The 24,895-nt window shown below is 38.4% G+C and overlaps 4 protein-coding genes and 1 long non-coding RNA gene across 17 annotated transcripts; all 5 read right to left on the bottom strand.

The window, feature by feature from the left end:
- Positions 1 to 551: 551 nt before the first annotated feature.
- On the bottom strand, positions 552 to 4,657 carry LOC107219542. 6 transcript variants are annotated; one of them, XM_046731768.1, is made up of 5 exons: positions 4,097 to 4,657; positions 2,706 to 2,830; positions 1,399 to 1,710; positions 1,166 to 1,285; positions 552 to 1,092 (listed from the first exon to the last, which is right to left on the bottom strand). In XM_046731768.1, the coding sequence occupies exons 1-5, from the start codon at positions 4,323 to 4,325 to the stop codon at positions 991 to 993; spliced, it is 888 nt and encodes a 295-aa protein (XP_046587724.1). In that variant the 5' UTR covers positions 4,326 to 4,657; the 3' UTR covers positions 552 to 990. The 6 variants fall into 6 exon arrangements, with proteins under 6 accessions (XP_046587724.1, XP_015513279.2, XP_046587726.1 ...); XM_015657793.2 differs by having other exon boundaries at positions 2,706 to 2,866; positions 4,097 to 4,654; XM_046731770.1 differs by lacking the exon at positions 4,097 to 4,657 and adding an exon at positions 3,522 to 3,543 and having other exon boundaries at positions 2,706 to 2,866.
- Positions 4,658 to 6,687: 2,030 nt separating this feature from the next.
- LOC124292946 lies at positions 6,688 to 7,123 on the bottom strand. Its single transcript, XR_006902904.1, has 2 exons — positions 7,077 to 7,123; positions 6,688 to 6,795 (listed from the first exon to the last, which is right to left on the bottom strand). It is a non-coding gene; the product is annotated as an uncharacterized LOC124292946 (long non-coding RNA).
- Positions 7,124 to 9,726: 2,603 nt separating this feature from the next.
- LOC107219528 lies at positions 9,727 to 13,118 on the bottom strand. 2 transcript variants are annotated; one of them, XM_046731772.1, is made up of 5 exons: positions 13,027 to 13,118; positions 11,083 to 11,218; positions 10,624 to 10,935; positions 10,311 to 10,433; positions 9,727 to 10,185 (listed from the first exon to the last, which is right to left on the bottom strand). In XM_046731772.1, the coding sequence occupies exons 2-5, from the start codon at positions 11,197 to 11,199 to the stop codon at positions 10,108 to 10,110; spliced, it is 630 nt and encodes a 209-aa protein (XP_046587728.1). In that variant the 5' UTR covers positions 11,200 to 11,218; positions 13,027 to 13,118; the 3' UTR covers positions 9,727 to 10,107. The 2 variants fall into 2 exon arrangements, with proteins under 2 accessions (XP_046587728.1, XP_015513259.1); XM_015657773.2 differs by lacking the exon at positions 13,027 to 13,118 and adding an exon at positions 12,595 to 12,663 and having other exon boundaries at positions 9,764 to 10,185.
- A 1,327-nt stretch (positions 13,119 to 14,445) lies between these two features.
- Positions 14,446 to 20,093, bottom strand: LOC107219537 (protein singles bar). Of its 6 annotated transcripts, none has more exons than XM_046731775.1 (6): positions 16,594 to 16,821; positions 16,149 to 16,382; positions 15,813 to 15,988; positions 15,279 to 15,461; positions 15,054 to 15,194; positions 14,446 to 14,947 (listed from the first exon to the last, which is right to left on the bottom strand). In XM_046731775.1, exons 3-6 carry the CDS (start codon positions 15,963 to 15,965, stop codon positions 14,870 to 14,872), a joined length of 555 nt encoding a protein of 184 aa, XP_046587731.1. In that variant the 5' UTR covers positions 15,966 to 15,988; positions 16,149 to 16,382; positions 16,594 to 16,821; the 3' UTR covers positions 14,446 to 14,869. The 6 variants fall into 6 exon arrangements, with proteins under 6 accessions (XP_046587731.1, XP_046587732.1, XP_046587733.1 ...); XM_046731776.1 differs by having other exon boundaries at positions 16,149 to 16,404; XM_046731777.1 differs by lacking the exons at positions 16,149 to 16,382; positions 16,594 to 16,821 and adding an exon at positions 19,978 to 20,093.
- LOC107219532 lies at positions 19,491 to 24,385 on the bottom strand. 2 transcript variants are annotated; one of them, XM_015657779.2, is made up of 5 exons: positions 24,230 to 24,385; positions 21,313 to 21,450; positions 20,641 to 20,829; positions 20,356 to 20,475; positions 19,491 to 20,236 (listed from the first exon to the last, which is right to left on the bottom strand). In XM_015657779.2, exons 2-5 carry the CDS (start codon positions 21,424 to 21,426, stop codon positions 20,162 to 20,164), a joined length of 498 nt encoding a protein of 165 aa, XP_015513265.1. In that variant the 5' UTR covers positions 21,427 to 21,450; positions 24,230 to 24,385; the 3' UTR covers positions 19,491 to 20,161. The 2 variants fall into 2 exon arrangements, with proteins under 2 accessions (XP_015513265.1, XP_046587734.1); XM_046731778.1 differs by lacking the exon at positions 24,230 to 24,385 and adding an exon at positions 24,109 to 24,132.
- Between the last annotated feature and the right edge of the window lie 510 nt (positions 24,386 to 24,895).

The raw sequence follows: 24,895 nt of genomic DNA on the forward strand, positions 1-24,895 counted from the left end.
ACAATAAGATGAGACCAGTTGAGCTTTGAGGATGAAGAATGTGAGGAATCTGGTTACGGTATAAAACTGTAGCATGAACCACGACCGAAAGAAAGTAACGTTGTTGGTAATTTCGTTATGTTTCATTATTTATTTTGTGTACTTGATGTGTGTTCCAACGAGTGTAGACCTTCATATGATTAACTAATCAACTTCTCTTTAATAATTTTACTATTTGAGTAAATATACCGTAAAATATTGGTGCTAAATAATCATCAACATTGTCAATTAGCATTTACATTTGACACGTAATTATGGATTGGAAGGTATCGTAATCAACGAAACGAGTACTGTTATTATAATAGTAATAAATTTGAGGATGAGCAGAGATTAAACTAAATTCCACTCCGTGATTCTCAGTGCTTTTTTCCCCACAAAAATAAGACTGCACTGTACGGCGTGTATCGTAACGTCGAGTGAAACGACCGAATAGAATGTAAGGGTCATTTGGCCCCATTTAACCTCGGGACATATCGTCCAATATCAATTCAATGGGGAATCATTATAAGTAATTAAACATATTCTTCGTCATTTATATTCCAACTAAATTCGTCTGAACATTAACATACTCGTGCTGCATACTTACTCGTACGAAAATAGAACGACAATGAAAGAACATGGGCGAGCTGGACGATGCTGTAAAGGCTTAATATAAAAGTAGAAAAATAACAATGTCCTTCAATATTATCGACTCAAGACTGTGCTATTGAAGCAGCTCGATGATACATCGAATAAAGCCCGTTATAAGATTCAGCATTAATTGCTGAATTAATACTGGCGTCGATTAAATTAAGATTCAGCGAAATTATCGATTACAGTTGCCGTTGCGTTTTTTCGTTTTTCTTTTCTTCTTTCGCATTTATACTACGAAATTGACTTTGGTCTTCGCTCGTGACTAGTATTCGTAGTTCTTGATTATGACGACTGGGCATAGAAAATAGGAAATCCCGTTCAGGCGGTGGTTTCTCTATCGGTAATCATGAATTCCCTGCAAGACAACAGAGATACGATGGCACTGACGAAATTCAGCGTTGAGTTCGCTATGACGATCCACTGAAAAAATAAAGACAAATAATACAGTCACCGCTTCCGGCTCTTTGTACAATCATTGCATTTTAAAACTTACCACTACTTTACGCATCATTTCAGAATTAACAAAAGTTTCTCCCTGGATGCCGATTTGCATGTTAAGGGCCAAGGCTGCCAAAAGGTGCGCTCCAAAACTTATCAAATGGCATATCATCTCCTAAAACAACAAATTATCCCGTCGGGAAGAGACGAGATTTTGATGTTATCTTGCCGTTCCGATTTCTGGCCAATGAAATTGATTTTATTTCTCTTTTTGCTTCGGATACTCACGTAAACAGGTGCGCTTCGTTTGAACGATCTCGTGATCAAGGACGCGAGAGACAAAGCGAACAGAACGAAAGATATAAGGATGAAGATTCCAGACACCGAAACCACGAACACGCGCCCAGTGATCTGATCCACTGGGGAATGATCGCGATTTTTCTCCAGGAGTTTCACCATCTCTTCGTCATAGCCAGCCGATTTTGCCATAATATTCCTCATGACCAGTGCCATGATCTGCTTACTGCTCATGACTATCACCTCCGGAAAGTTGGTGTTCAGGTCATACCCGGCTTTCCATAAGGAGACGACCCCCAGCACCTGCAGAAAATCACCGTAAATCGATTGTCAGTGAACCTGTTCTAACTTTCTAAGCAGCTCAAAACCACAGCTTCACGATTACCGAAAACTTCTCCCGATTTAGCATCATACACCTTGCGGAGTTGTATTTTAGCGTTCATTAGCCGATTTCTTAAGGCGACTTGCAAGAAACCGTTAAATTTGCTTGGTTCAACGTTTCGTTTATACCGTTAGAACTCTACCACCTTTAGCAACAAATCACGGGGCTAATCAGTCTCCACCCGTCTCAAGGGTGGCCGGTGATGACTTTCTATAATTCGAAATTGCTACTGACATTGAATTCCTCCAAGGTGAAAATCGTCACGAAACTATTTATATCGATACTTTGTAGTGTGTTCGCTGTGAAATAGTGCTGGACAATTGTAGTGAGTGTTGAAAGTGATTCTAATATGCACGTCGATTTCTTATTCACGTGAAAAATACCTCGCTGAGGTTGAAACGCGACCCGCAATAAATGCAATGTTGTTTTCTTTTTTTTTTCGCGTCAATACGAGTTTAATTTACACTTGCATTTGTTAATATGGTAGGCTGCTCATCATACTTGGTCAACTTTTTTGTTAAAGCGAACGGTAGATAGGCACGAAAGTGACTGGGCAATACGGAAATTAGATGCGCAATATCGGAGGTTCACATAAGCCGCTAAGTGATTTACGTATTTGACCAGAGAAAAACGAAGAAAAAATCTAGTATTTAGTCGCACTTAGCAGGATCCACACACTTTTTCCTATCTGCACGTGGGCAATGACGTAGCTTGTATGATTGACACTGGACCGGCAGTTTGTACATCGAGGCAAAGGTGTGGTTTGCCAGATAGTGGTTACTCATACAGATAACAATGTTGTAGGCGCATAAAGAGAGATAACTGCGCTCTGTACAAGTTTTGACGATAAATTATGTTGGACCTAGTCATGGCGGAGAACAATTTTACTGAGATAAAATCAGGAAAAAATACTCACCATTTCAACGAATAAGAGGATCGCTCCGAATATCTTAAAGTTCCACGCCATGCTCGAAATGTGGACTGGAGAGGAACCGGCGGTCTTTGTTGGTATCATTTTGCTTGAGCGAGACATGGTGTAGACTGATGAAATGAGTATAAGAAACAGTGTAACAGGATCTGTAACGATACCGAAATGTGTAACTTGCATGGAAATGAGTCAATTCGAAAGATAGCAAAATGAGCGTTGCGTTGTGCAACCGAGTAACGAAGTTCTTGCCAGATATTACCGTAGATGTTCATCTACATCGCGGCTTTATGACGTTTACAATGTCACAACAACCGATATAACCTATCAAATATTACACAAGTGTGTTGCTTTAGGATTCTGAAAACCAAACTTCACCGTTTACACGTGATCGAGGAGTAGGCTGCACAAAGGCTGGACTTTACAAGCCTGGGGACACGGCCCGTAAAACGTAATGAGAAATTTAACTTGTGAACTTAATAAATCCAGAGTTCAAGAACGTACCGCTGGCATAGAATATCATTATCACATTTTAATCACTTTTTTTCTTACTCCCCGAAGTCGTAGAAAATTTCGTTCGTGTTTATAAACGATCGTCAATATTTGCCACTGGCATTCCTTCTGCGTTCGTTCGTACCGCGGCCAGACAATGCAATCCAATGGTATAGTTTAAAAAAGGCGGGAGAAATATTACAAATTTGAACTTGCCTGGAAAACGCGATTGTTTGTAGCAGCGGGCCGTAAACTGTTTAATAATAAGTAGTCGATTTTAACACAATAACTATTAAAATTGAGAGTGGTAGTTACCGCACATACTCGTATACAATACGTGACGTTTACTAGCTAGCTTAGAACTTATACTCGAACGTATCACTTCCAACTGATTGTGTCGCTGTAGCGTCAACTTTATATCACTTCCCTCTTATCACAAAGGCGCGCATATTTCAAATTTCAAACGATGAATCAGTCCAGCCACTGGGCTCGCATTCCATTAATAATTATTGATTAGTTGCGTATAAACTAGTCTCTCTCACTGACAAATAACTGTACAAAGGTTTGCTGTAAGTACAACGCAAGTTGAACCCGAGTAACAAGTTCTCGAAGAGAAAAACTTTGAAACTGCAAACAAAGAAAAATATTATCGGTACTAAAACATCGACGCCTCGATAGGTGGAGCTTCCAAACAACACGAGATGCAGTATCCAAGGCCTCGCCATTTCCCTCGCATCTTGCAAATATTTTCGCACTTTTCCTAAACCAAGCTCTACCAGTGTACTATACTACAGATCATACAAGTATGTACGTAGAATTCGGGGATTTTAAACAACGTCTGATTCCGAATAAGCTTTGTGCACTTATTCTGTTACACACGATGCACTTACTAGCTTTTGTGCGATGCAGCTCTCCGGCAGGCACGACAGGACTTCCAAGTAACGCGGTGGACGTCTTTCGAATAACTGAAGGAACGCGGAGGGCACTCAAGGAAATACTGGTTTTAAGACGGTCGTCGGCTGCAGGCGTCTGGCTGATTCTCCGACTACTGACCGCCAGGCTGGCCACACTGACTGGGTGGAACTTCAATTGTGATGATCGAGATCGCCTGGGTACCATGGGAAATACCAATCAGCTCAACCAAAGATCTCATGTCACGCATTTAAAAGCCGAGTTGTATGAAGTATGCGTCATGCCGTAGTTCGCGACCGTTATTAGACTCCAGAGACTCAGAAGATCCAGCATCGACTCCTCGGCGACCGATCGGTAACGATCTATCGCGCTGTGTTATCTACGGATTATTTGACGCCTACACTTCCTCCGACATTGCAGAAATCGCTCTTTCCCCTTTTCTTTCCCTTTCGCCTTTCCCTCCTGAAAGATATTGCACCGCACAATGTGTTTCAAGGATCCCTGTAGGCAGGTAGAACTCCTTGACACTAAGACCCACCTGCAAGTCTTCGTTTTCTGTATGCATTCGTTCTCCGACCGACGAGCTTTTTTTCACCTCACTTAATTACACGTGTTTGCTTAATTGTTTTTCAAACATAGTGCATGAGATTGTCTCGAGTCAGAACGTTTAACGAATACTTATTTTTTGTAACTCCAGTTTGAGGCGTTTTTTTTTTTTTTTTATCAGAAAACTGTCGAACGGAAGCGAAGTGCGTGATTTTACTTACAATAACTTCATCAAAGTCGTTATTCGAATACTTGCATTAATTCCGGAGTGTTTTCCTTGTATTTCTGTTTAAACTTATGCAATGCATGTGATTCTCACAATTCTCGTTTTCGAGGTATACCAGTTTTTCAAAGAACACGATCACGTGCTGCTACGTTAATCGTCAACTCGCGGTTTAAACCAGCCGTACTTACTACAAGATCGCGCTGATGTGTGTAGATATACCGATACTAAAGTGGATATTGAAACATGCAATCCCGTTTCATAAATTATGCACACACTGCAAACTGCGGTGTGCAAAGTCAACAGTTCAATAACTATTATTATGTTTCATAATTCAATGCAATGATCACGTTGAATCTAATTATATTATCTATAGTGCATTCAAGTTACGAACAATTTCTGTTATCAAATACAACCTCGATAATAATTAACGAACAATCAATTCTGATATTATTTAACAGCTCAAACTCACAAACAGCTTTGACGATGCTGCAATGTTTTAATACGATTAACAAATACCATCGATTGTGTCAGGCATTAGATCGCATACTAGCTGATAATATTGCCTACGTTACGGAGCAGCCATTTTTATCGAAATGATTTTGTTGCGCACCTTGGGTTGCCTGCATTCTTGAAAGCACTTCTGCAATCAAGGATTACAAGAAGCTTTGGAAAATATAAATAATGACAAAGTTTTCACGCGATATTTCAAATTAACAAATAGTTTACAGAACCCCAAGTCAAGTGATGAAATTCCATCACGGTAGTTTCACAGTTTATGTACATGGTATGATAATATCAAAATCAGGTCGGGTTAATTTCAATGAGCTTGGGGGGGGGGGGGGCTTACACTCTAAAATTGACCCTATTCAATATTGGACGTAGAGGGCTGTCGATCCATTTTCTGACTGCTTTCCTGAATAGAAATAACTACTTGGAACTTTTTTTTCTTCGACAAAAATACTTTCATACATTCAATACTAATCCTCATTATGAAGTTTTTTCAATTTACGAGTTGTTTTACAGTAAATCTCGCGACATTTCAGGCCGAAGACTAGTAATGTTTCGTCAAAATTAATAATGATGTTTCTTTATGGACTCGGAGTTAAAATAATTCAAACTGACGAATGTAGATGATATTGTAGGTAACCCTAACACTGAGGATGAGAATAATCCTCGATCTTCCAATGGAATTTACCTTTATATCCTTTGTTTGAGTGTCTCGGGGCTTGGCACATGGAAAAGTACAGTATGGAAATCTAATGTTTGCTATTCAAATATATATATATGTCGCATCACCATATTGTGTCATTGTTACATTTTGATCACCGGTTGTATGATGTTGATGGAACTTGTTTCGGTTGGATTTGTTTTGTTCTTGTTTAACTTAGTTACTTCTTTTAGATTGATTTTGAAACGATTTGAATAAAGTTGTGTTTTTTCGTGTCTCTGCGGTTTACAATTAAATAAACTGTGTAATACTCTTTATTTGTCTTTGTATATCTGACATATATATATAATTTACTTGTGCTCATAATATTCCGTATAAAAAATAATTAATTGTACAGACAACGAATGCGGTGATGTCATGAATTACACTTTGATTTCAACCTATCCCACCTAAGTTTACGCATTTTAAATCTATTTTCTAGTTGACGTATGTTCTATGTAATGAACCTCGACAAATTACAATGAAAACGGGATACCACTGGGTCTCGAATTTGTACCTAAAGATCACATTATGAATATATAGATATCTTATTTTGAAGTGAGTGACCGTTGGAGGATTAATGATAGCTGATTTTCATCGAGTGATGGTCAATTAAAGAGACGTTTTTTTTTCTTTTCCCTTAAGCAATAATTTATTGCGACGTTTCGATCGGGCTGCAGTCGATCATCTTCCGACTACTACAAACAAAATGAAAACAAGAATTTTTCTAGACAATTGTTTGAATTATTTGGCGTTTGTATACATTTATAAAACTAGTTTAAATTTGTAATGATATGAGAACACATACGTTTTTGAACATGTGTCTGACCGACAGTTTAACTGTTCTGTGAAAAATTATATGCAACGATTGCTGATGTGATATAAAAATACAAAAATTCAAGGCGAGATTTACGGGAAAATTATTTATAAGAAAAGGATCAGGTATTATCAAATTAGATGTTCGGAGATTTCAACTTACAATTTAGTGACATTCCTTAAGCATCGTGTTGACGCTTGGCCGGTTGGCGCGAAAGTGAGGATACATTGATTTGTATTGATTTACGATAATCCCTATCGATCATCGATATGTGTAATGTCGATTTGAGATCGATACATCGTGAGAGTTAAGCGGGACTTATGAATATCGAATGATATCAGGTCAGAACAAGCATTCGGCAAAGAAAATGTTTTACGCAACAGTCCGATTATGAATTATTATATTAACGGTTATCGGGATTTCTTATCGAAAATTGCTAACCGCTATAATGTAATGCAAGAAAACCACTTCCTTGGTAGCTGTTTAGCCACATTAATTATCTTTATTATTCTTATTTTAATACAGGCATTTTTCCATTAAAATTCGATATTTTTTAGAGGCTTGATTTATGTGTATAAATAATTAACAAGTCCATTGAAGTTGCCGAGTTATCTGCTGACTCCTAAAAAAGCCAGGGAGGCGTTCCAACGGTTGAAAGATCGACTACCATTACACATCACCCATGAAGATGCTTCAAGACTCGTGATGTTGCGAGGTTATTCTGCGTTGTGACTTCTTTAAAATTTGCCGGACTACTTGGAAAAATTTCATAGATAACCTACCAAAAACACCGTGAAATAAAATTCAACGCAGGCAAGGTCTGTGCCAACAAAGTGAGGATCGTCTATAAACTTTCTCATTCCCGAAACCAAATAAGTTGGAAAACGAACAATAGCTACTTCTGAAGTTTCGAACATTCTTACATATCGTGAAAAAAAATCTCACCGACCCATTTCACTAAATACATCACGCAATTCGGAACAAAACAATTACTAATTAGCTAATTTCTCGGCTGTAACTTTAGATATGCTTATCGCAGGAAGTAAAAACTCTGCGCAATCTGTTTCCTTTGCAAAATTACGGCGCAATAGGGTCAAGATAAATTAGTTTTAATATAAAAATGTTTCTTATTTCAGAATCCCTTTGTGTGACCCTTTCTGGACTAGGTAATTGGACCCTTGGGAATGCAAAAATGATACATATAACAGCTTGGGAACAACAACTGAGAAAATACAAATATGGGTTACATGAAATAGTAATGATAGAATATCATACATATCGTATCCTAAGGAGGTACATTGCACTTATGTGCAGGATAGAACATGAATTATACTTACTGACTACAAACATAATTTATATAACATTTTTCGCATTCCGGTTGAATTATTGTATGTTGCAATTGATTTTTCTCATATTCTCTTTATTTTTCATTTTAATACTATTTGACAACTTTTTAAACTAACATACACTGACACTTGAACACTTGTACTAGATTTAAGGCACATTGAATAAATTGTAACTGAACTGAAACAGAAACTTTGCAGCTACGACTTTCTCATTTTCCTTCCCCATCTCGCTAAGTTTTTTGGCAGCAAGTTTTGATCCGTTGTTCTCAGTGAGTCGAGAGTGAGTGGAAAAAATTCCTCTCGCAAAATTACATCGAGATAGTACATGACAGAATTGATTCCAGTATTTTTCAAAATTGTCCAAATTTTTAAGAAAAATTCAAAGAATTTATTCCAGCATTTTTCAAAATCGCGAAAATTTTCGCCAAAAAAGGGTTAGCCTTACTTTTTTTTTACCAAATAATCTTTCGTCCCAGAATCGATTCGTGTGACCCTGTCCTCACTAATTCGATCTCCTGGAACGTAGAAAACGCAGCAAAAAGAGCGTAGGACCAACGGCAGAAAAAATACGCAGGAAAGATCACCAGCAAAAAAAATGACGAAACAGATTCTTTGGTTTTTTGGCTGCAACTTTTGATCCGTTGCTCGCAACGTAATCGGACTGCGCCCAATCGATTTCTCTCGCAAAATTGCGTCGGAATAGTGCATGAAAGAATTTATTCCGGCACTTTTCAAAATCGCGAAAATTTTCGCCAAAAAAGCAAAGGGGTTAGCCTTACTTTTTTTTTGGGCGAAAAATCTTTTGTCCCAGAATCGAGTTGTATGACCCTCTCTCTACTAATTGAACCCCCAGGAACGTATAAAACGCAGCAAAAAGATCGTAGGACGTAAACATCTTTCATTATTTCTCATAAATATGAATACTTTCGCAGTTGTCGACGTACACACAGTGGTCCGAGGACGAGTAATTTTCCGGCAGGGTCAATTACGTTGGCAATGCACTGAACATCACATAACTCAACCATACAAAATTTCAACGAGTTTGTAGCCAATCAGCAATGACGCAGTGAGTTGATTCTGCATTGTCAATGCAAGCGACTTCGCCGAAAAATCAACCCTGTCTAAATCAGTGTTCCCATGTGTATATCAGGTGTAATTTCAACACTTTTGATGTTTATTTATTTTCCACTTTTCTCGATCTGCATATGAAATATCTTGAATCAGCGATATAGTTATTCAAACATTATTATTAAAAAAATTTCCTCGAAGAAAAATATTAAAAAGTAATTGCCCCAAAAATTCGTCTCCCACAATTTTGAAGACTAAGATTGCCGATTTTTTTTACAAAGTCGGAGGTCGGTTACGAACAATTAACAATTGGCGAAGGTATTTTACGCAGCCCGAAGACTGAGAATGAGAATATTTTTTTTTCTTCGCATAGCATTTTCTCTTATATAACTCTTCATTCAAGCGACTCGTCACTTGGCACATACAAGAGTACAGTTCTTTAATCCAATGTTTGCTATCCAAATACATGTAATTTGTCTGTGTCCCTAATATTCCGTACAAAAATTATCAATTGTATAAACAACGAACGCAGTGATGTCATAAGTTTCCTTCTTTATTTCAACTTATTCCAACTAAGTACACGCATCTTAAATCTATTTCCTAGTTAACTTATGTTCTGGGTAATAAATCTCGACAAATTACAATTAAAAAGAAATAATTTTGGGTCTCGAATTTGAATGAATATCAATATTACGAATATATAGGTATCGGTAGAAATCAATGAAAAGTTCTCTGAATTGCAAATCCACCGCAAGTCCATGAATTAGATTTTGGCCGCATTACTTAACTTGTCTGCAAAGCAACAGAGTTAAACCAAAGCTCAAGAGATACAGCATGGCGATGGCCATAATCATCATCTAAAAACAGAAATTAGAGAACATTACCATCAAGAAGAAGCTGGTGTATATTTGACACGTTTATGAGAGACTCGTTGCAACCGTTAGTAGATTGTCAAGTTGGAGAATTCCAACGTAGAACTTACCGATAAATACAACATCATCATGCGATTCATGTAGTATTCAATTCCCACATCCTCAATTTGCGCAAAAAGGACCGATGAGGCTATAAAATGTGACGCGAAACCGGTTGACTGATAGACCACCTCCTGAAACAATGAATTCTGATTAAATCAATCATGCATTCATTATACTTCACTCAATTTCTTCTTCGTTTTATTTTAGTTTTAGTTCATTCCTTGAGAATCCCAAGGTTCATAAGAAATGACTAATTGCAGGACTCTTCGTGTTGTGATGATATTCAATACAATAATAATTAAGGATCCTTCTTAAACTTACGCTAACGAGTGTATTTCGTGTTATTATCCCATTCAGTAGAGATGCTGCGTACCAAACGAGAAAGATGTATGTAGCAATGACGAAGAAAGTTGTAATTGCAATTACTAAAATCCGACCACTCAGTTGATCTACCGTTACACGATCGTATTCTGCGGAGGAGAATCGACTCGTGAACTTCAATATCGAGCTCAAAATCCCGGTGCGCCTATCCGAAATTTTTTTGAAAAGCCCCACACCACTGGCGAATAACAACTCTGCAAAGTTGAGCTTCATGTCCCACAAAGCCATCCCAACGCAAATGATACCTAGTATCTAAAAACAAACAACCATTTGAACACATAACGTCACCTAATATTATTCGACGCAACAATAATTGACTGTGTTCAATCTCAATCGTAGTTTAGCAAATCCAACAGTGACTCAGTTTAATTTAGACCGTTAAAACCAAAGAATACTGACCAATTGAGCAAAAGTGAATGATGCTGATAACATTCTTAACCTTCGCGCAGAGCCCAAAATGATGATCGGAGTGTCCATCGACTCCTTTGAAACCATTGACAGTTCACGGGCAGTCATCGCGTCTTCCAAACCACACCTGAAAGTTAAATTTTAATCTTCTTACACTATTGACAAAAAATGAGAATGCAGAACGTACTCAACGAGAATGGTTTTGAGTAATAATTATGTGCTCATTATTCCATTATATAAAAGATTACAACTTAAGCATTCCTTTCCACAGCTGTTAAATTCATTTTCCTCACAAATTTCTACTGGCACAAATTCACTATCATGAACGATGAAAAACGTGTAGTACGTATTTCGGACATCCATTGCTTCAATAGTACATAAAAATATACAATGTAAGTGTACATAACAAGATTAAAGTTCTGTTCCGAGTCTGCAGTAGAGTATGGCGACAATTTTTCAAGCATTGGAAGTTTAGAAAGCGGTACAATCGTGATTAATAAGCCGCGGTTGAATATATAAAAACTTGTACTTTGGGGTTTCCATATTAAATGCCATGCGACCAATTTAAATTGGTGCATTTATTATTCTTTTGATGGTTAATTGTTTGAAAATATAAATAAACAAAGCTTTGAACCACAATGACATTTCTGTGGTATCTATCACGAGCTTATTAGGGTCAATAATGAAGGGGTCTTCTGATGAATTAGAAATATGACTTTAACTCGGAAACATTTTAAGCAGGGTATGAAACCGCATCTTTTGCTGTCCAACTTGCTTTTTGTACGCATCTGATTATATAGTGTGAATCACGGTTAATCCCGCTTTTAACCAACTCATATCAATCCGAAGCAATATTATCGGTATAATTGAAATATATTCAGCATCTAACGAAAGTTTTAGGCATAAAAAACTGACTATTTATTAAAATTGAAAACACAAAATATTTTCAACCGTTAGTTGAGAAGCTGTCATATCCAGCATAATGTTTATCAAAAATTGACTTCCGCTAGGTGAATCACGCAGTTTCATAATAGAAATTTTTCCTCAGACTGTCAGCATCGCGAGTATTATATAGCATATAATAAAATTGATAATCACGTAGGCATATTAGAGACGTGATGAAAATTTTCAAAATCATATTCTCCCAAGGTACAAACTATGAAATAATTACAAATCACGTGTGAATGGCACACTGATCTTGATCAAATTAACGACCGTTCAACGAGTTTAATAAAACCCTTCGTAAAAAATGGCACCAGAAGTGGAAAAAAACATTTAAATCAAGCGAATGTTACAAAACCATGCTTCGCTTATAGTTTTATGAGACTCAGGAAGGCCAATGTTTGGACTCTTCTATAGTAAAGATTGAACAGTTTTCAATATACTGGTTTAAAGTAGCAAATATAATTTCAACGGTTTGTCCTTTACTCCTGATTCGAAAAGGTACCGTTTCCGCTTTTGGAGAAACAGAAATACGTATCATAAACTGGGATTCTTACTTACTTTTGTATGGCCAATCTGAATCAACTGAAGTTACAACGAGAAATTAAACGTCCTGTATCTACGAAAATGGCTCTGAATACTGATCCAAAGATCTGTCACCGTCCTTTAAAAAGCGTCATTGCCTCAGATAAATGTATTCATGCCAGCCAATGAGAATTAAACGGATATATATATATATCGCTATCCTTTTACGAAAGATAAGGAAAAAGCGCTTCAGATTACATATCCCTTATTCGGTGAAAAGGATAATGGAATTTTCAAACCACTGGTGCATGGGTTTCTAAGACATTGGTTATTCATGCGTCCGGAAAATATTGTTATACTTTCTCTCATTCAATTTACCTAAAATCCCAGGCTACATGTATAGCCACTATTTTCTGCTAATTCTCTAATCTAATTTTCTGCTAATCATAAACTGGGATTCTTACTTACTTTTGTATGGCCAATCTGAATCAACTGAAGTTACAACGAGAAATTAAACGTCCTGTATTCTACGAAAATGGCTCTGAATACTGATCCAAAGATCTGTCACCGTCCTTTAAAAAGCGTCATTGCCTCAGATAAATGTATTCATGCCAGCCAATGAGAATTAAACGGATATATATATATATATATCGCTATCCTTTTACGAAAGATAAGGAAAAAGCGCTTCAGATTACATATCCCTCATTCGGTGAAAAGGATAATGGAATTTTCAAACCACTGGTGCATGGGTTTCTAAGACATTGGTTATTCATGCGTCCGGAAAATATTGTTATACTTTCTCTCATTCAATTTACCTAAAATCCCAGGCTATATGTATAGCCACTATTTTCTGCTAATTCTCTAATATATAGCTTTGAGCGCAATCCCAGTTCGTATCAGCAAAATAAGCCCAAGCTCTGTAAAATTTGGCAGTAATCTCGCTGTTGATAATAATCGCTGATTTACACTAGATTATATGTGACGTCAAAAACAAACACACTCATCATTATTTCTTCCACTTTCTTCCAATTTCTTAAAATGCACACGTGCCGTTTTCTCAGACTATTCTCCGAACACGCAGAACAATTTTGGACAGTTTCAAGACAGTATTTGTAAGTTGACACGATATATTCCCACGTGATACTTTATAAAGACTCTTTGTCTGAAAACGATCTGTAAAGATTGTAATCGAATCGATACTTTTCAAACTTACAGCCTCGTTACAACAGGTATACTAAACTTGCGATTCTCTCGATCACTTTCACCCTCTGCTCTTGTGGTTGAACCAATGGCTACTTCTACTGTTTTTTCAGTTTGAAACGGTGGCAGAGTGAAGATCCTGGAGTCATCTCGTCGTCGCAGCCCTTCTCTAACAACGTCACCAGATAAATATCCAAGCTACACGTTGAAGAGCTCAACAATATTTCTGAATCGTTGTGTACAGTCCCGTTATACAAGTTAAGAAGAAGCTGGACGCAGAGATCTAGACCCTGTGGAATGTCAGGCACTGAGATTCTAGACCCTTATAATTTTTCTTTGACGACGGTATGCTTTTCTATACCTGAATAAACCCTCGCACGGCAGGGATCGAGGTTCCAGACCCTCTCAACGGTATCTAAAAAATGTTGTTCTTCCAGTTTTTGAATGCAGGGTCCACCGCCCCTGACTTATGTCTTGGGTACCGCAAGGTAAAAAAGCGTCTACTCATATCTCTACGTACCTGTTTCGAAGAGGGTAAGTATCCGTAATGGTCTGTTTGAAAGTATAAGCAAAATGACGCGATACATTGATCTCAGAACCTGATTGATACATCCTGTTTGAACGGAAAACCCAAGTCGAAGAGTTCGTACACGTCAACACCGAGTACGTACTTATTAAAACTCTTTATTGTTTGGTAAAATTATCAATACAAGGAGAAACGATGTTGGAATCATGCGATTTGATCGTGGTTTTCAATCGTTGAAATTACCAGACTGACGACACAAATTAACGTTCCACTGGTAGAGGAGGAAAAGGAATAAATATTATACATACTTCCTCCATGGATCAAACGTCGCAATGATTCTCATAAACTTGATAAATTGCATCCTTTAGGAATGATTAAGACGTAGTTATTTCTATAATACATTATATGTTAATTTCCTGATTTTCGAGTGCGGACTACTCGCCAAAGCTCAAAAGAATCTCATTCTTGTGACTAGATATAATACGAGAGGTCGATTACCGTTTACGTATTAATAATTTATGTCCAGGCATGATTTCACGTAAGTGTAATTGGAAAAATTTGTTACCGCTGAAATCAGGCTCCTCGCTACCAACTACCAGTGTAGTGTTTGTACGAATAGTAGGCATCCACACCGTGCAGGACGCCGACTACCCCGCAAAGCATCTGTAAGAGTAGTTAAATTTCAAATAAACGAGCGAAATAACCGCAGAAGTAAATTTTTATTTATTTTTTTCAATCGACTTCCGAATAAATTTGCCGATAAACTTACGTAGGCGGCGCTCATTGCTGGATAGACGTCAAATCCAGGTGTGAGGAGATATTGTCCCCAGAGGAACATCTTGGTAGCAAATGCCAAGTACGAGGCTGAGCTCAAGTAGAGAAAGGATGCGAGGGCGTTAAACATCAGCTCCTGAAATATCGGACAAACTGACAAGTTATTAATCAGCCCTTATTCCGACGGGGACGTTTTGCGGAAAATTCATTTTTCACTTACGAAGAGGGACGAGCGTATCAGTCTGTACGATTTTTCGGACACGATGTAACAGGCCAGAAGTACCGCCGAGTTCAGAAAGCAGGCGGAACAAGTCGTCAAGGCACTTTCGTACGCCGAACCAATTGTCGCACTGTACCTCAGGCCGTAATTAATCAACAAATATTGTATCAAGCTGCTGATCACCTGAAACAAGAATATCGTTATACGGTTTCAGTAACGCCAAAGAATGCAACAAATTTCCGGACAGATCCTGGAATCGATATCCTATACAAATTCCCTGGCAGAAATTTCTTTAACTTTTTGAGAATACACTGTATAGTTTTCCTTGTCTTTTCTTGCAGCAATTTACAAAAATACGAGATCGGGAATCTCGGGAGAAATGATGATTTTTAACAAAAAATTCAATATTCATCGAGACGCGGGCCGCGTAATTACAAAAATCTGCAGGGCTTCACATTCATCGAAATCAGCGTATCGCGAAAAAATTCTACAATTCAAAGTGTGCAATTTTATGGTGTGTCAGATAAAACTTACCGCCTCGGCCACTTTCACCATGCCCGGTAAAGTCTTCAAGAATTCGATGTGTATGCATGTGCAGCATCGGCAAAAGCAACAAGCGACACCCCCGGCTCCGTGAGTTCCCGTCGACGCCATCCTGATCGTCGGTCCAGCTGCACCCCCGCCCATGGTTCACAGTTCCGTCCCGCAGTCTGTTAATTAAACAGCACGATGCTTAAACGTCGCATCCTGTGAATGTACATAAGCATGCACTTGCGGATGCATGCGTGTGTATATAAGTTTGCGTTCGTCGTATCGTCATTATGCTCCACCTTTTTATATTCTTATATTCTTATATTCTTATCAACTTACGTTCTTTCTTTGAGTGCGCAATGTGCGTGTGTGCGAAAGTGCCGGCGGTAAGTCAAGGATTTCACAAAAACGCAAGCGCAAACTGCGCAATATTTTCGGTGAATATTGTCGAACAGCGCTCTTGGGCTGCAGACTCTCGACTCAAAAGTCGGGATCGTTAACCCCTGGAGCAACAGTTTATTTCTGTCCGTAAATTGTTATCGCGACACTTGAAGTCACCAATGCTCTGCGATTCTTTGGAAAAAATTGCGTGTAGCTGCCAACAATAAGATTACTTGACTTATCAAACCGGGGTTTCTCTACATTCTATCCTATACGAAATCGATGACAAACGGATCAGCGGTTCTTACAACGGATATCGATCCACGTGCAACCGATCAATTTCAGAACCATCGGCGTGAATCGGATCGTTTCTTATGGATTATAATCAAGCAGAGAACATTACCTATAGATTGTTTTACGCCACGGCAATGCAGCTGTACCTAAATTCCCTGCACGTGAGTCAGCAAGAAATATGAAGAGTCCGATTGGTACTTCCGGAAAGCACGAGTTCCCAGGAATCTGTTTATCGAGTGATACGATGAATTTGGAAATGGAAATTTGAATGGAACGACAGAAAGAGATCCCTCGGGACGAATGTTCACTGTTAAGAGTTCGCTACAGACTGTAGAAGATTCTGTACCCGCAATGCATGAACGGCCCCCCCCCCCCCGCGTGGTACGAGACCTCAGAGGGTCGTTGTCTATTTTCGGCACGCGCCACAGGAAATTATGGCGGATCGACGATGCAGATGCCTATGGAGAAAAAGTGTCAACGGAATGTCGTCGGCACGTAGGTACGCGAAGGCTATTAATTGCCCACCGTTTTCATTTCGAATCGCACCATGAAGAGAGGGTGAAGCCTTCGCACGTGTCATATTGAATCGCATGTGGATGGATGAAATTCATTGTTTTTTCTCTTCCATCCGATCTGTAATTCAGACGGTATATTATAAGAGTTATGCAAAATGAATACATTAAATTAAGCTGACATTGTAATATGTGTATATTTATTATAACATCGTTGTAGCGAAATTCGCTTGACATAGTTTACGAGCTCTCATTTGGTAACGCGATGTACAATTTTTTAATATATTAAATGTTTGCACAGATTTAAAAATTTGATTCACAAATCTTCAGACTTATCGTTCAGCTCGTCACTGTCTGTGAATTTGGTTATTTCGGCTCGTGACAACTATCACTGTGAGTAATTGAAATAACTTTCTTAACAAAAGACTTTACTGTCTGATGTCCAATGGTATTCTGATTTCTGTCGATCGACATTTCTGGATGGATGAAAATAAAAGGCGTTTTAGCAGAAATCAGCAGAATTCAGCCCAAGACAATTCGCCTATTCGCCATTTTGAATTTTCAAATTTTGTTTTCAGATTCGTAATCAGCGACCCAAGAAAGCCCTCTATACAAAATTTTATCTCAATCCGTTTGGTGGATTTGATGGACCCCTGAAAGGGTTGAATACGGAAGTATATTATGTGTAAAAGTATTCCATCAAAAATCCATAATGATCTGACCCTTTCTTCTGACTGTAAAAAAAAATTGTAACTAGTAAAATTCAAAAAATGACAAAGCGAACGCTGGCCCATTTTGGGTCTAGGCTTAAAAATTTTTATGTCTAATAATATCTGGAATTTTGAGATATTTTCCAATCGATCTGGAATGCCTCACATGCTTGCATGTTCTACATCTATTTATATCTCTAGTATGCACTCACAGGCTGAACCCATGTAAATACTAATAAGGCAAATTAAATTGAATTAAATTGAATTACTTACTTGCGTTAATCACTTAAAATGAACAACAAAAAAAAAAGAACTTTCGTATTATCGAAGGCAACAGGTAGCCACGATTGTGGCGATGAATATAACAATTAACTGCGGAAGCCGTGACAAGAAAAAAAAGTCCATTGAGGATGAAGACTAATATTACTGGACAGCGCTAAAATAAATCCCACATTTTTTAACGGTTTTCGCGTTATGAGTTCTTTTCCTGGACCCCGTTACGAAAGAGCGACGCATTTCCGAAATTCAAACCCTTTCCGTTAATTAGTTTATTTCTTTAGTCTGCTCGGTCGGTAAAGGTAGGACTACTACATGGCCTTAATCGTGACCGATTCTAATTCGGATTTAACTGAAACGCAATTTTTATCCCAAGGGATGATAATATATACAATATAAATTTAAATCGACAAACAGTCTATTCTGAACATCTAACACCGAACGCTTATTTTGTTACTTTTGTTTCATACAATCGTGCGTCGTTAATTCACGAACAGCTACTACTCGTTTTTTAGAATGTAAAAATATCAAAAAATTGCAATAATTCTTATTTCTCTGTGCGCGCAACAGGAAGCAAATAAAAACTGTCGGTAGAATCAACGTACAAGCGGATCTGAATCTATATTTCGCGCGAACACTGTATGATGCGAACCAACGTTAGGATAATTGAACGTTAGGACAAGTCAAGTCGTGGTTCAGAGAATCGTGGTTCTACTGTAATTGGACCAAATGCCGCAACAATGTGCGACGAAGTGGTTAATAGGTGAATTTCAATTGGCCAGACTCAAACTATTGAGGCCTTAAACGATTAAATAATTAATTGATTGATTGAGTTTTATATCTACGCCATAATATAACCATCGCGAAAACTAATGTATAAAGTTACACATATGGAAGTACACACAGTGACAATGATTCGTCGACGGCTGCTTTTTCGGCCGATTCTATTACGTTCTCGGTTACGTTACCCGTTTGAATTTTGTGATGTTGGATTCTGTTATGCTTACGAAGATCGAGTCTCTTTCACGGCCTTCAACCTCTCTGGAAGGTAGCAGGTAGTTGTGGGGCCGGTCGTTCAATACCGGAATTCCTCAGGGCTCTGTTCTCGGTCCCTTTCCGACCGTTCTCTACGTTGGAGATAGATATATCACATTGCCTTGAGCCTGAAGTCTCCCATCTGGCATTTGCGGATGATCTTGAAATTTGTGATCTTCAAAAACTGCCGATCACATTGTGACTTTGACCGCAAAGAATTACCTCAAAATCAATGTCACTAATCATTGACTTACCACTTATCACTGTTCTGTTAACCAATATCTGCTATATAATGCTGCATCATCAGTTTTGTTACTATTCTTTAACATACAACAAAGTGTACATAAATAAATTCTATCTATCTATCCATCTCTTTCTCTCTATAGTACCAAGTAGCCAAGTGTTAATTGAATACGTATTAATTGCTCGATCAATAACAGAAGATTGAACAGGTGACTGAGTACAAAGGTAGATTTCATTTGCATGTTACCACTTTTTATTTGTACGATGATGGGAGAAAATTTTAGATCGTAGGAACGTTTAGAAAAATAAAAATATAACATATTCGTATGAACAATGGTAACGATGATACTTGTATACAAATGCGGTAACACGTGAGTATGGTACCTTTTTTTTTTTCTTGGCAGGATTTCTTGACACTGGTTTCTCCCGATTATAGCTGTTAGTTGTAAACTATATAAGAGACAATATTGCAGCGACAAAGAGAAGTGAGAATAGTATTGTTAGACATCGACCATTACTACAGGGTTATTATAAAAGTAGAAAGCTTATCGTTATACTTTAAATATTGACAGTAAATTTACCTTAAAAATATCTCAAAAATACACCGACAAAAATCTACTACATATATATTGATCTAAAAATTTTTAGCATTCTTTCCCGAACCGACACTTCAAGATCTATCTATATATTACGCTTCTTAAGTTATACAATGCATACCTCAGCAATGATTAATTTTTCTTCTCTTTTTACGCATTTGTCATACGATGACAACGATGATAAAACAGTCTTCGCTTGCGCCTGATAGTCGCTATTCTGCATCCCTCACAGCTTTGGTAACGACTGTGTCTTAAGTGCGAACTGACGCTTCTTTAAGCGTCGAATCCCGTACGATCTTCGGCTTTTAAATACCTCTGTAGGATCTCAGAGCTAGTATAGTACTCATAAGGTATAGCGCCGCATTGACTAGTCCTATGATCTAAAAAAAACAACTACTCGTTATTTTCAATACTTTCGATGTACTTTTCCGATAGAAATCTGTAAGTAGTACTTTGATTGGATATTGGAGTATTAATTGCTTAATTTAGGTAAACTCACCGAAGCTGCCAAAATGGCATCATAATTATGAGGGCGATAACGGGTTTTGGTAATGTCTACGAGAAGGTTGAGAGATGCTGCAAGGAGCAATCCAAATCCGATCGAATGATAGATCACCTCCTGAATTTGTAAATTACAAAATTAATGCAAGCGTGTAAAGTTTGATTGTACAGTAGAATGATCGATTTCCTTGATTATAATTTCAAGGAATAAGGACAGTAAACAAATTCCATTAATTTCAGCTGGAGATTTGATTCTATATGATCCTATCTTGGACAAACTTACGTAGATAGTTTTTGATATTATCGAGCCGGTTGACAAGGATGCGAGGCAAGATATCAGAAGAATGAAAGATGCGATCATGAAAGTCGTCGTCATGAGAAGGAAAAATATCCTGGGCGTTGATGCCAGCGCCTCGGCATAGTGAGTGTCGTGATCGTGTCCCATGATCCCAACGCAGACGATACCCAGCGCCTGAAAGTGAGAGCGTGAACTTGAGGTGAGCTCATTTGCCGCCATGGCCTAAGAGTTTCTCAAAAACTTATGCCATCGCCATGTATGGCGGACCCAACCTCGATCCACCATTTTTGGGTGCTGAATCCATAGGATTAGCTTGTGTGTAACCATTGAAAGTGAATCAGCAAAAGGATGTCAGCTCTTTCAAAATCGTGTATGGTATTGTAATATTTCACACATGATCTATTTAGATCAGAAGAAGCTTTTGGTAAAGAAAACTTTTCACGTAACAGTCTGATTATGAGCTAACGACGCTTATTGCGGTTCCTTATCGAGAACCGCTTACTGAATGCAACAACCCACTTCCTTAGTAGTTGTTCCACGTTAGTAGGAAACCGACGATCATTATACATCACTCGCGAGGATGTTTTAAAGCTTGTTACTTTGCGAAGTTATTCCGCGCTGTGAATAATTTCTTCGTTAATATGCCGGAGTACTTACAACTTCAAGAAATTTCAGTATTCCAGGAAAAGTTCTTAAGTAGCTAGTGTTTAGGATGATCGTCGAGCCACTGGTGGTGGTTGTGGTTGTTCGTATGGTGACGGAGTGAGACATGATATCGAGTTATCACAGGGAACCCTGAAATAAAATAAAAATGTTCAAACGATCGTCGGGTAGAAATCTCATGTTGAGACGAAAAGCATAATATGCGGCGATTTTGTTTTTCATAAAAGCCGACGAATCTGATCAGCATGTATGCCGATCCTTCCAGGTTCAAATACTCATAAATCTTCCATAAGTACATATCTACGTTGCATAAGTAACGTAGTTATGAATCGCAGTACCTCTTGATGGGCAAGAGCACAGCGTTCAAATTTCGTAAACATTACGTATTTTGATTCTATACTCAGTTCTACTCTCGTCTCACGCATGCTAAAGATATTTTCACGAGTTCACCGATCCTCTGCAAAAAAAAAGACCGATCAACGAGTAAGACGAATTCTTATGTCACAGAGGTTGGACTCCTCAAAGCAATGTGAAGCTGAAACTAGCAGCTAGAATCAGCAGCCAAACGTACTAAACTTTTTGAAAATAGAAAAATGCAGTTCAGTTTGATCCTCATAATTCTGTAAAATTATCAGGGGTTCAAGGTGTTTCACAAAATTTTGATTTTCGGAATTCATTACCTCGTTCGAATGAACATTGGAACGTTTGGCTGTTAATTCTGGCTGCTAGCTTCAGACTCATTAAAGCATTTAGAATTATGACCGTTTATGCTTTATCTGCTCCATTTCTCTGCTCGTTGCTTTCCAGCTAACTAAGCTTTCGCTCTTCTTCGGAGTCATTACTCGATTCCCTTAATCCGTTACACACACGCAGCAACCGCACGTATCCTCTCGTATTCTTTCACCCACTGTGTGAGACAATGACTCATGCGCCAGAAGTGGCACTGACGTAGACGCAAATTATTTTCGCCTCTTGATACAACGCGAATCTATTGATACGGTTGTGCATACTGCACCCGAAATAAAGTCTTGAAAAAAATATTGTGCAGCCAATTTTCGAACATTAAAATAGACGCGTTTTTATCATGATTGAATTTGAATAAAAAATTATCACCGAGAATCGTTTAGTGGCGTTGAGGCGAGAAAGGCATCGTTATGTCATCGTCAAGTGTAACAATGAACACGGGCTGCTTTGGCTGACTAATCGCTGTTCTTCTCCGAATCTCTCTGATAGAAAAAAGGATGAACCTCCGTTGGAATTTGATAACGAATTTATTAATTCACCGATGACATCAGTGTATCGTGTGTCTTTGATATTAGCTCAGTCAAGCTTGCTAAATGGCAGTATATTACTTGTCGCGATACGGCCAACTGTGTCATTTGATTGTCGAATTTTACTAGAATCAAATTCACGATATGACTCCGAATATGTCCAAAGCTACTATGCGTCTTCGGCGGAATTGCACACTGAAACTTGAATCGGCCACGTCAGTTCATTTGGACGAAAACGAACATCCGGACGGGTATCGATACCTCCCATAGCAGGAGTGTACAATTCGAATATTAAATCTCTTCTTATTCTGGCCTCTGCTATCGTTGCGTCCATGGGCCTTATGGAAATCGGGACGAGGTCGGACTTCCGAGGTGCGACCTACTTCGGCTGTTGCTTCTGAGCGTCCTCCTTCAAACCGAAATAGAGTTGACTCCATTTCGGTATAGATAGAACTTGTTATTCTAATACTTTGCAATAGTTTGAAACAGTTAATATTGCAAAATTTTATCGAACGTCTTGCGCCGAACGGCAACGCGCCTATGTTTGTACTATAAATTTGCAATCTACCTACACGATTGACGCCGTTATTATAGTACTATGCAGCGGCAATGAAGTGAGAATATGGGATGCATCTGTGATCAGTCTGTCATCATCGATCCAGTTTAGGGCTTGGACAGTTTACCAGTTTTAATTGTCATTAAATGTAAACAACTCAGTAAAGATATAAAGTTCTAAATACAGATCCTAATTAACGGAACGGTAGTGACAAGTGAGTAATGCAGACGATAATATAAACAACGAGGTTCGGTGGTTTGATTAATCATGCATGGATGAAGAACCGGAAGGTAACTTCAACCACTTGGATGATGTCCTGGGAGAAATTTTCACCCGGAAAACTTTACGATACTTGATATTAATGACGAAATGAGTGATCGGGATGAGTTTGGTTATCTTCAGAATTAGCGTTTCCTTGTATTTGTGATAAGATAAACGACTCGACCGACCGTGGCAAGAGAAAAATTCGTATATATCTGATCTAGAATTCCCATGACGAATGAATTTGATTGATACCCGACAGTCAAAGTGAAACTTTGGCAGCCTGTAACTGTCCAAGAAGATCAGCTGTAACGATAACTTGAATGAAATTTCTTCACTGGACTTGTACAAATATGAAAACATTCAGCCAACTGAGCGAAATAAGGAAAATCAGACTGAGGATGGCATTTGGATTTATCGATACTGAAGGTGCAGTATTATTTAATCCTAACAAAAAGCAAGGAACGCAGTGACAGTTATACCGTTTATTTGTAGCAGCAGTAAATGCAATATCGATTCGCGGGAAAATTCAAACGCGCACACAAATTATTAATTTCACCTACGGAGAATTCACTTTTACAACGCATTATGTCGGATGCTTTATCATTCCCCTTTGCGCGATGCCTTTAACATATAACGGTCTTAACGCGTCCGGTCTACCGGCTTCTGATTATACTGCGTCAATGTTGTAATTATACATACGGTTAAACGAGGAGATAAGAGACTCGTACCGCAGTAAAAACAATCGTCGATAAGTCAGAATTGCGAAAAGAAAAGTAGATGCACCGCAGTAGGATTGATAAACGTTTTCGAAGTAACTAACCTGAGACAGGTGACTGGAAATCGGAGTTATGTTACGTTCTCAGTGTCTCGCGAATGACTGAAATCGACGCCTAACGTCCCCGCCAAGCCCGGTACACGTCACACATGACGTCACGCATTCGAAAGAGTCGAGTAAATGCAGCTAGCAGCAGGTATGTATTCGATCGGTCTTTCTTTACGCAGCCAACGGGCACGCCTGTCATGCGTAGTAAGCTGAATCCGACGATTCGATAATCCGTCATCGAGTATGGAACGGGTGTTTACAGAGGCTCCAACATGCTTACGACGTTTCGTCATGTATTAAAAATGCTTCTCCATTTTTGTTTTCAGATTTATTTATTTATCCGTGCAGTGAGAACTATTTTATTGGCAAACCAGAGCGTAGAAGACCCGTTGCGCCTGACATCCGATAATTTCGTGCACGTAGATATGCTGAGTTGCATTCTATTAGGCGCTCAGCGTGGTATCGGCGATTGGGTTGCCTCTCATCAGGCGCTTTTGATTCTCTCATCTCGAAATTATATCGGCTCTGCCGACTTGGTCGTAAATTTATCTACAAGTCGAAAAAATTGCAATAAATACCAATACTTTAGAATTGATAGTGTCTGCAAGATATTTGCGGAAACACGTTATTCGTATGTGTAACTGGAACGATTAAATTTTATTC

Source organism: Neodiprion lecontei, chromosome 2 (assembly GCF_021901455.1).
Source record: "Neodiprion lecontei isolate iyNeoLeco1 chromosome 2, iyNeoLeco1.1, whole genome shotgun sequence".
NCBI classification, from domain to species: domain Eukaryota; kingdom Metazoa; phylum Arthropoda; class Insecta; order Hymenoptera; family Diprionidae; genus Neodiprion; species Neodiprion lecontei.

Bases quoted from the DNA above. Each gene is read 5' to 3' on its own strand.
- LOC107219528 (XM_046731772.1), bottom strand. From the start codon at position 11,199: ATGACTGCCCGTGAACTGTCAATGGTTTCAAAGGAGTCGATGGACACT. The intron at 10,936-11,082 runs GTCAGTATTCTT...GTTTGTTTTTAG, and splicing joins CATTCACTTTTGCTCAATTG to ATACTAGGTATCATTTGCGT. The intron at 10,434-10,623 runs GTAAGTTTAAGA...TCATTGTTTCAG, and splicing joins CACGAAATACACTCGTTAGC to GAGGTGGTCTATCAGTCAAC.
- LOC107219537 (XM_046731777.1), bottom strand. From the start codon at position 15,965: ATGGGCGGGGGTGCAGCTGGACCGACGATCAGGATGGCGTCGACGGGA. The intron at 15,462-15,812 runs GTAAGTTTTATC...TTCTTGTTTCAG, and splicing joins TGGTGAAAGTGGCCGAGGCG to GTGATCAGCAGCTTGATACA. The intron at 14,948-15,053 runs GTAAGTTTATCG...CTACTCTTACAG, and splicing joins CAGCAATGAGCGCCGCCTAC to ATGCTTTGCGGGGTAGTCGG.
- LOC107219542 (XM_015657793.2), bottom strand. From the start codon at position 4,325: ATGGTACCCAGGCGATCTCGATCATCACAATTGAAGTTCCACCCAGTC. The intron at 2,867-4,096 runs GTAAGTGCATCG...GTATCGTTACAG, and splicing joins GCTGCATCGCACAAAAGCTA to ATCCTGTTACACTGTTTCTT. The intron at 1,286-1,398 runs GTGAGTATCCGA...TTGTTGTTTTAG, and splicing joins AACGAAGCGCACCTGTTTAC to GAGATGATATGCCATTTGAT.
- LOC107219532 (XM_015657779.2), bottom strand. From the start codon at position 21,426: ATGTCTCACTCCGTCACCATACGAACAACCACAACCACCACCAGTGGC. The intron at 20,830-21,312 runs GTAAGTACTCCG...TCTCACTTTCAG, and splicing joins TACTGAAATTTCTTGAAGTT to GCGCTGGGTATCGTCTGCGT. The intron at 20,237-20,355 runs GTGAGTTTACCT...TGTTTTTTTTAG, and splicing joins ATGCCATTTTGGCAGCTTCG to ATCATAGGACTAGTCAATGC.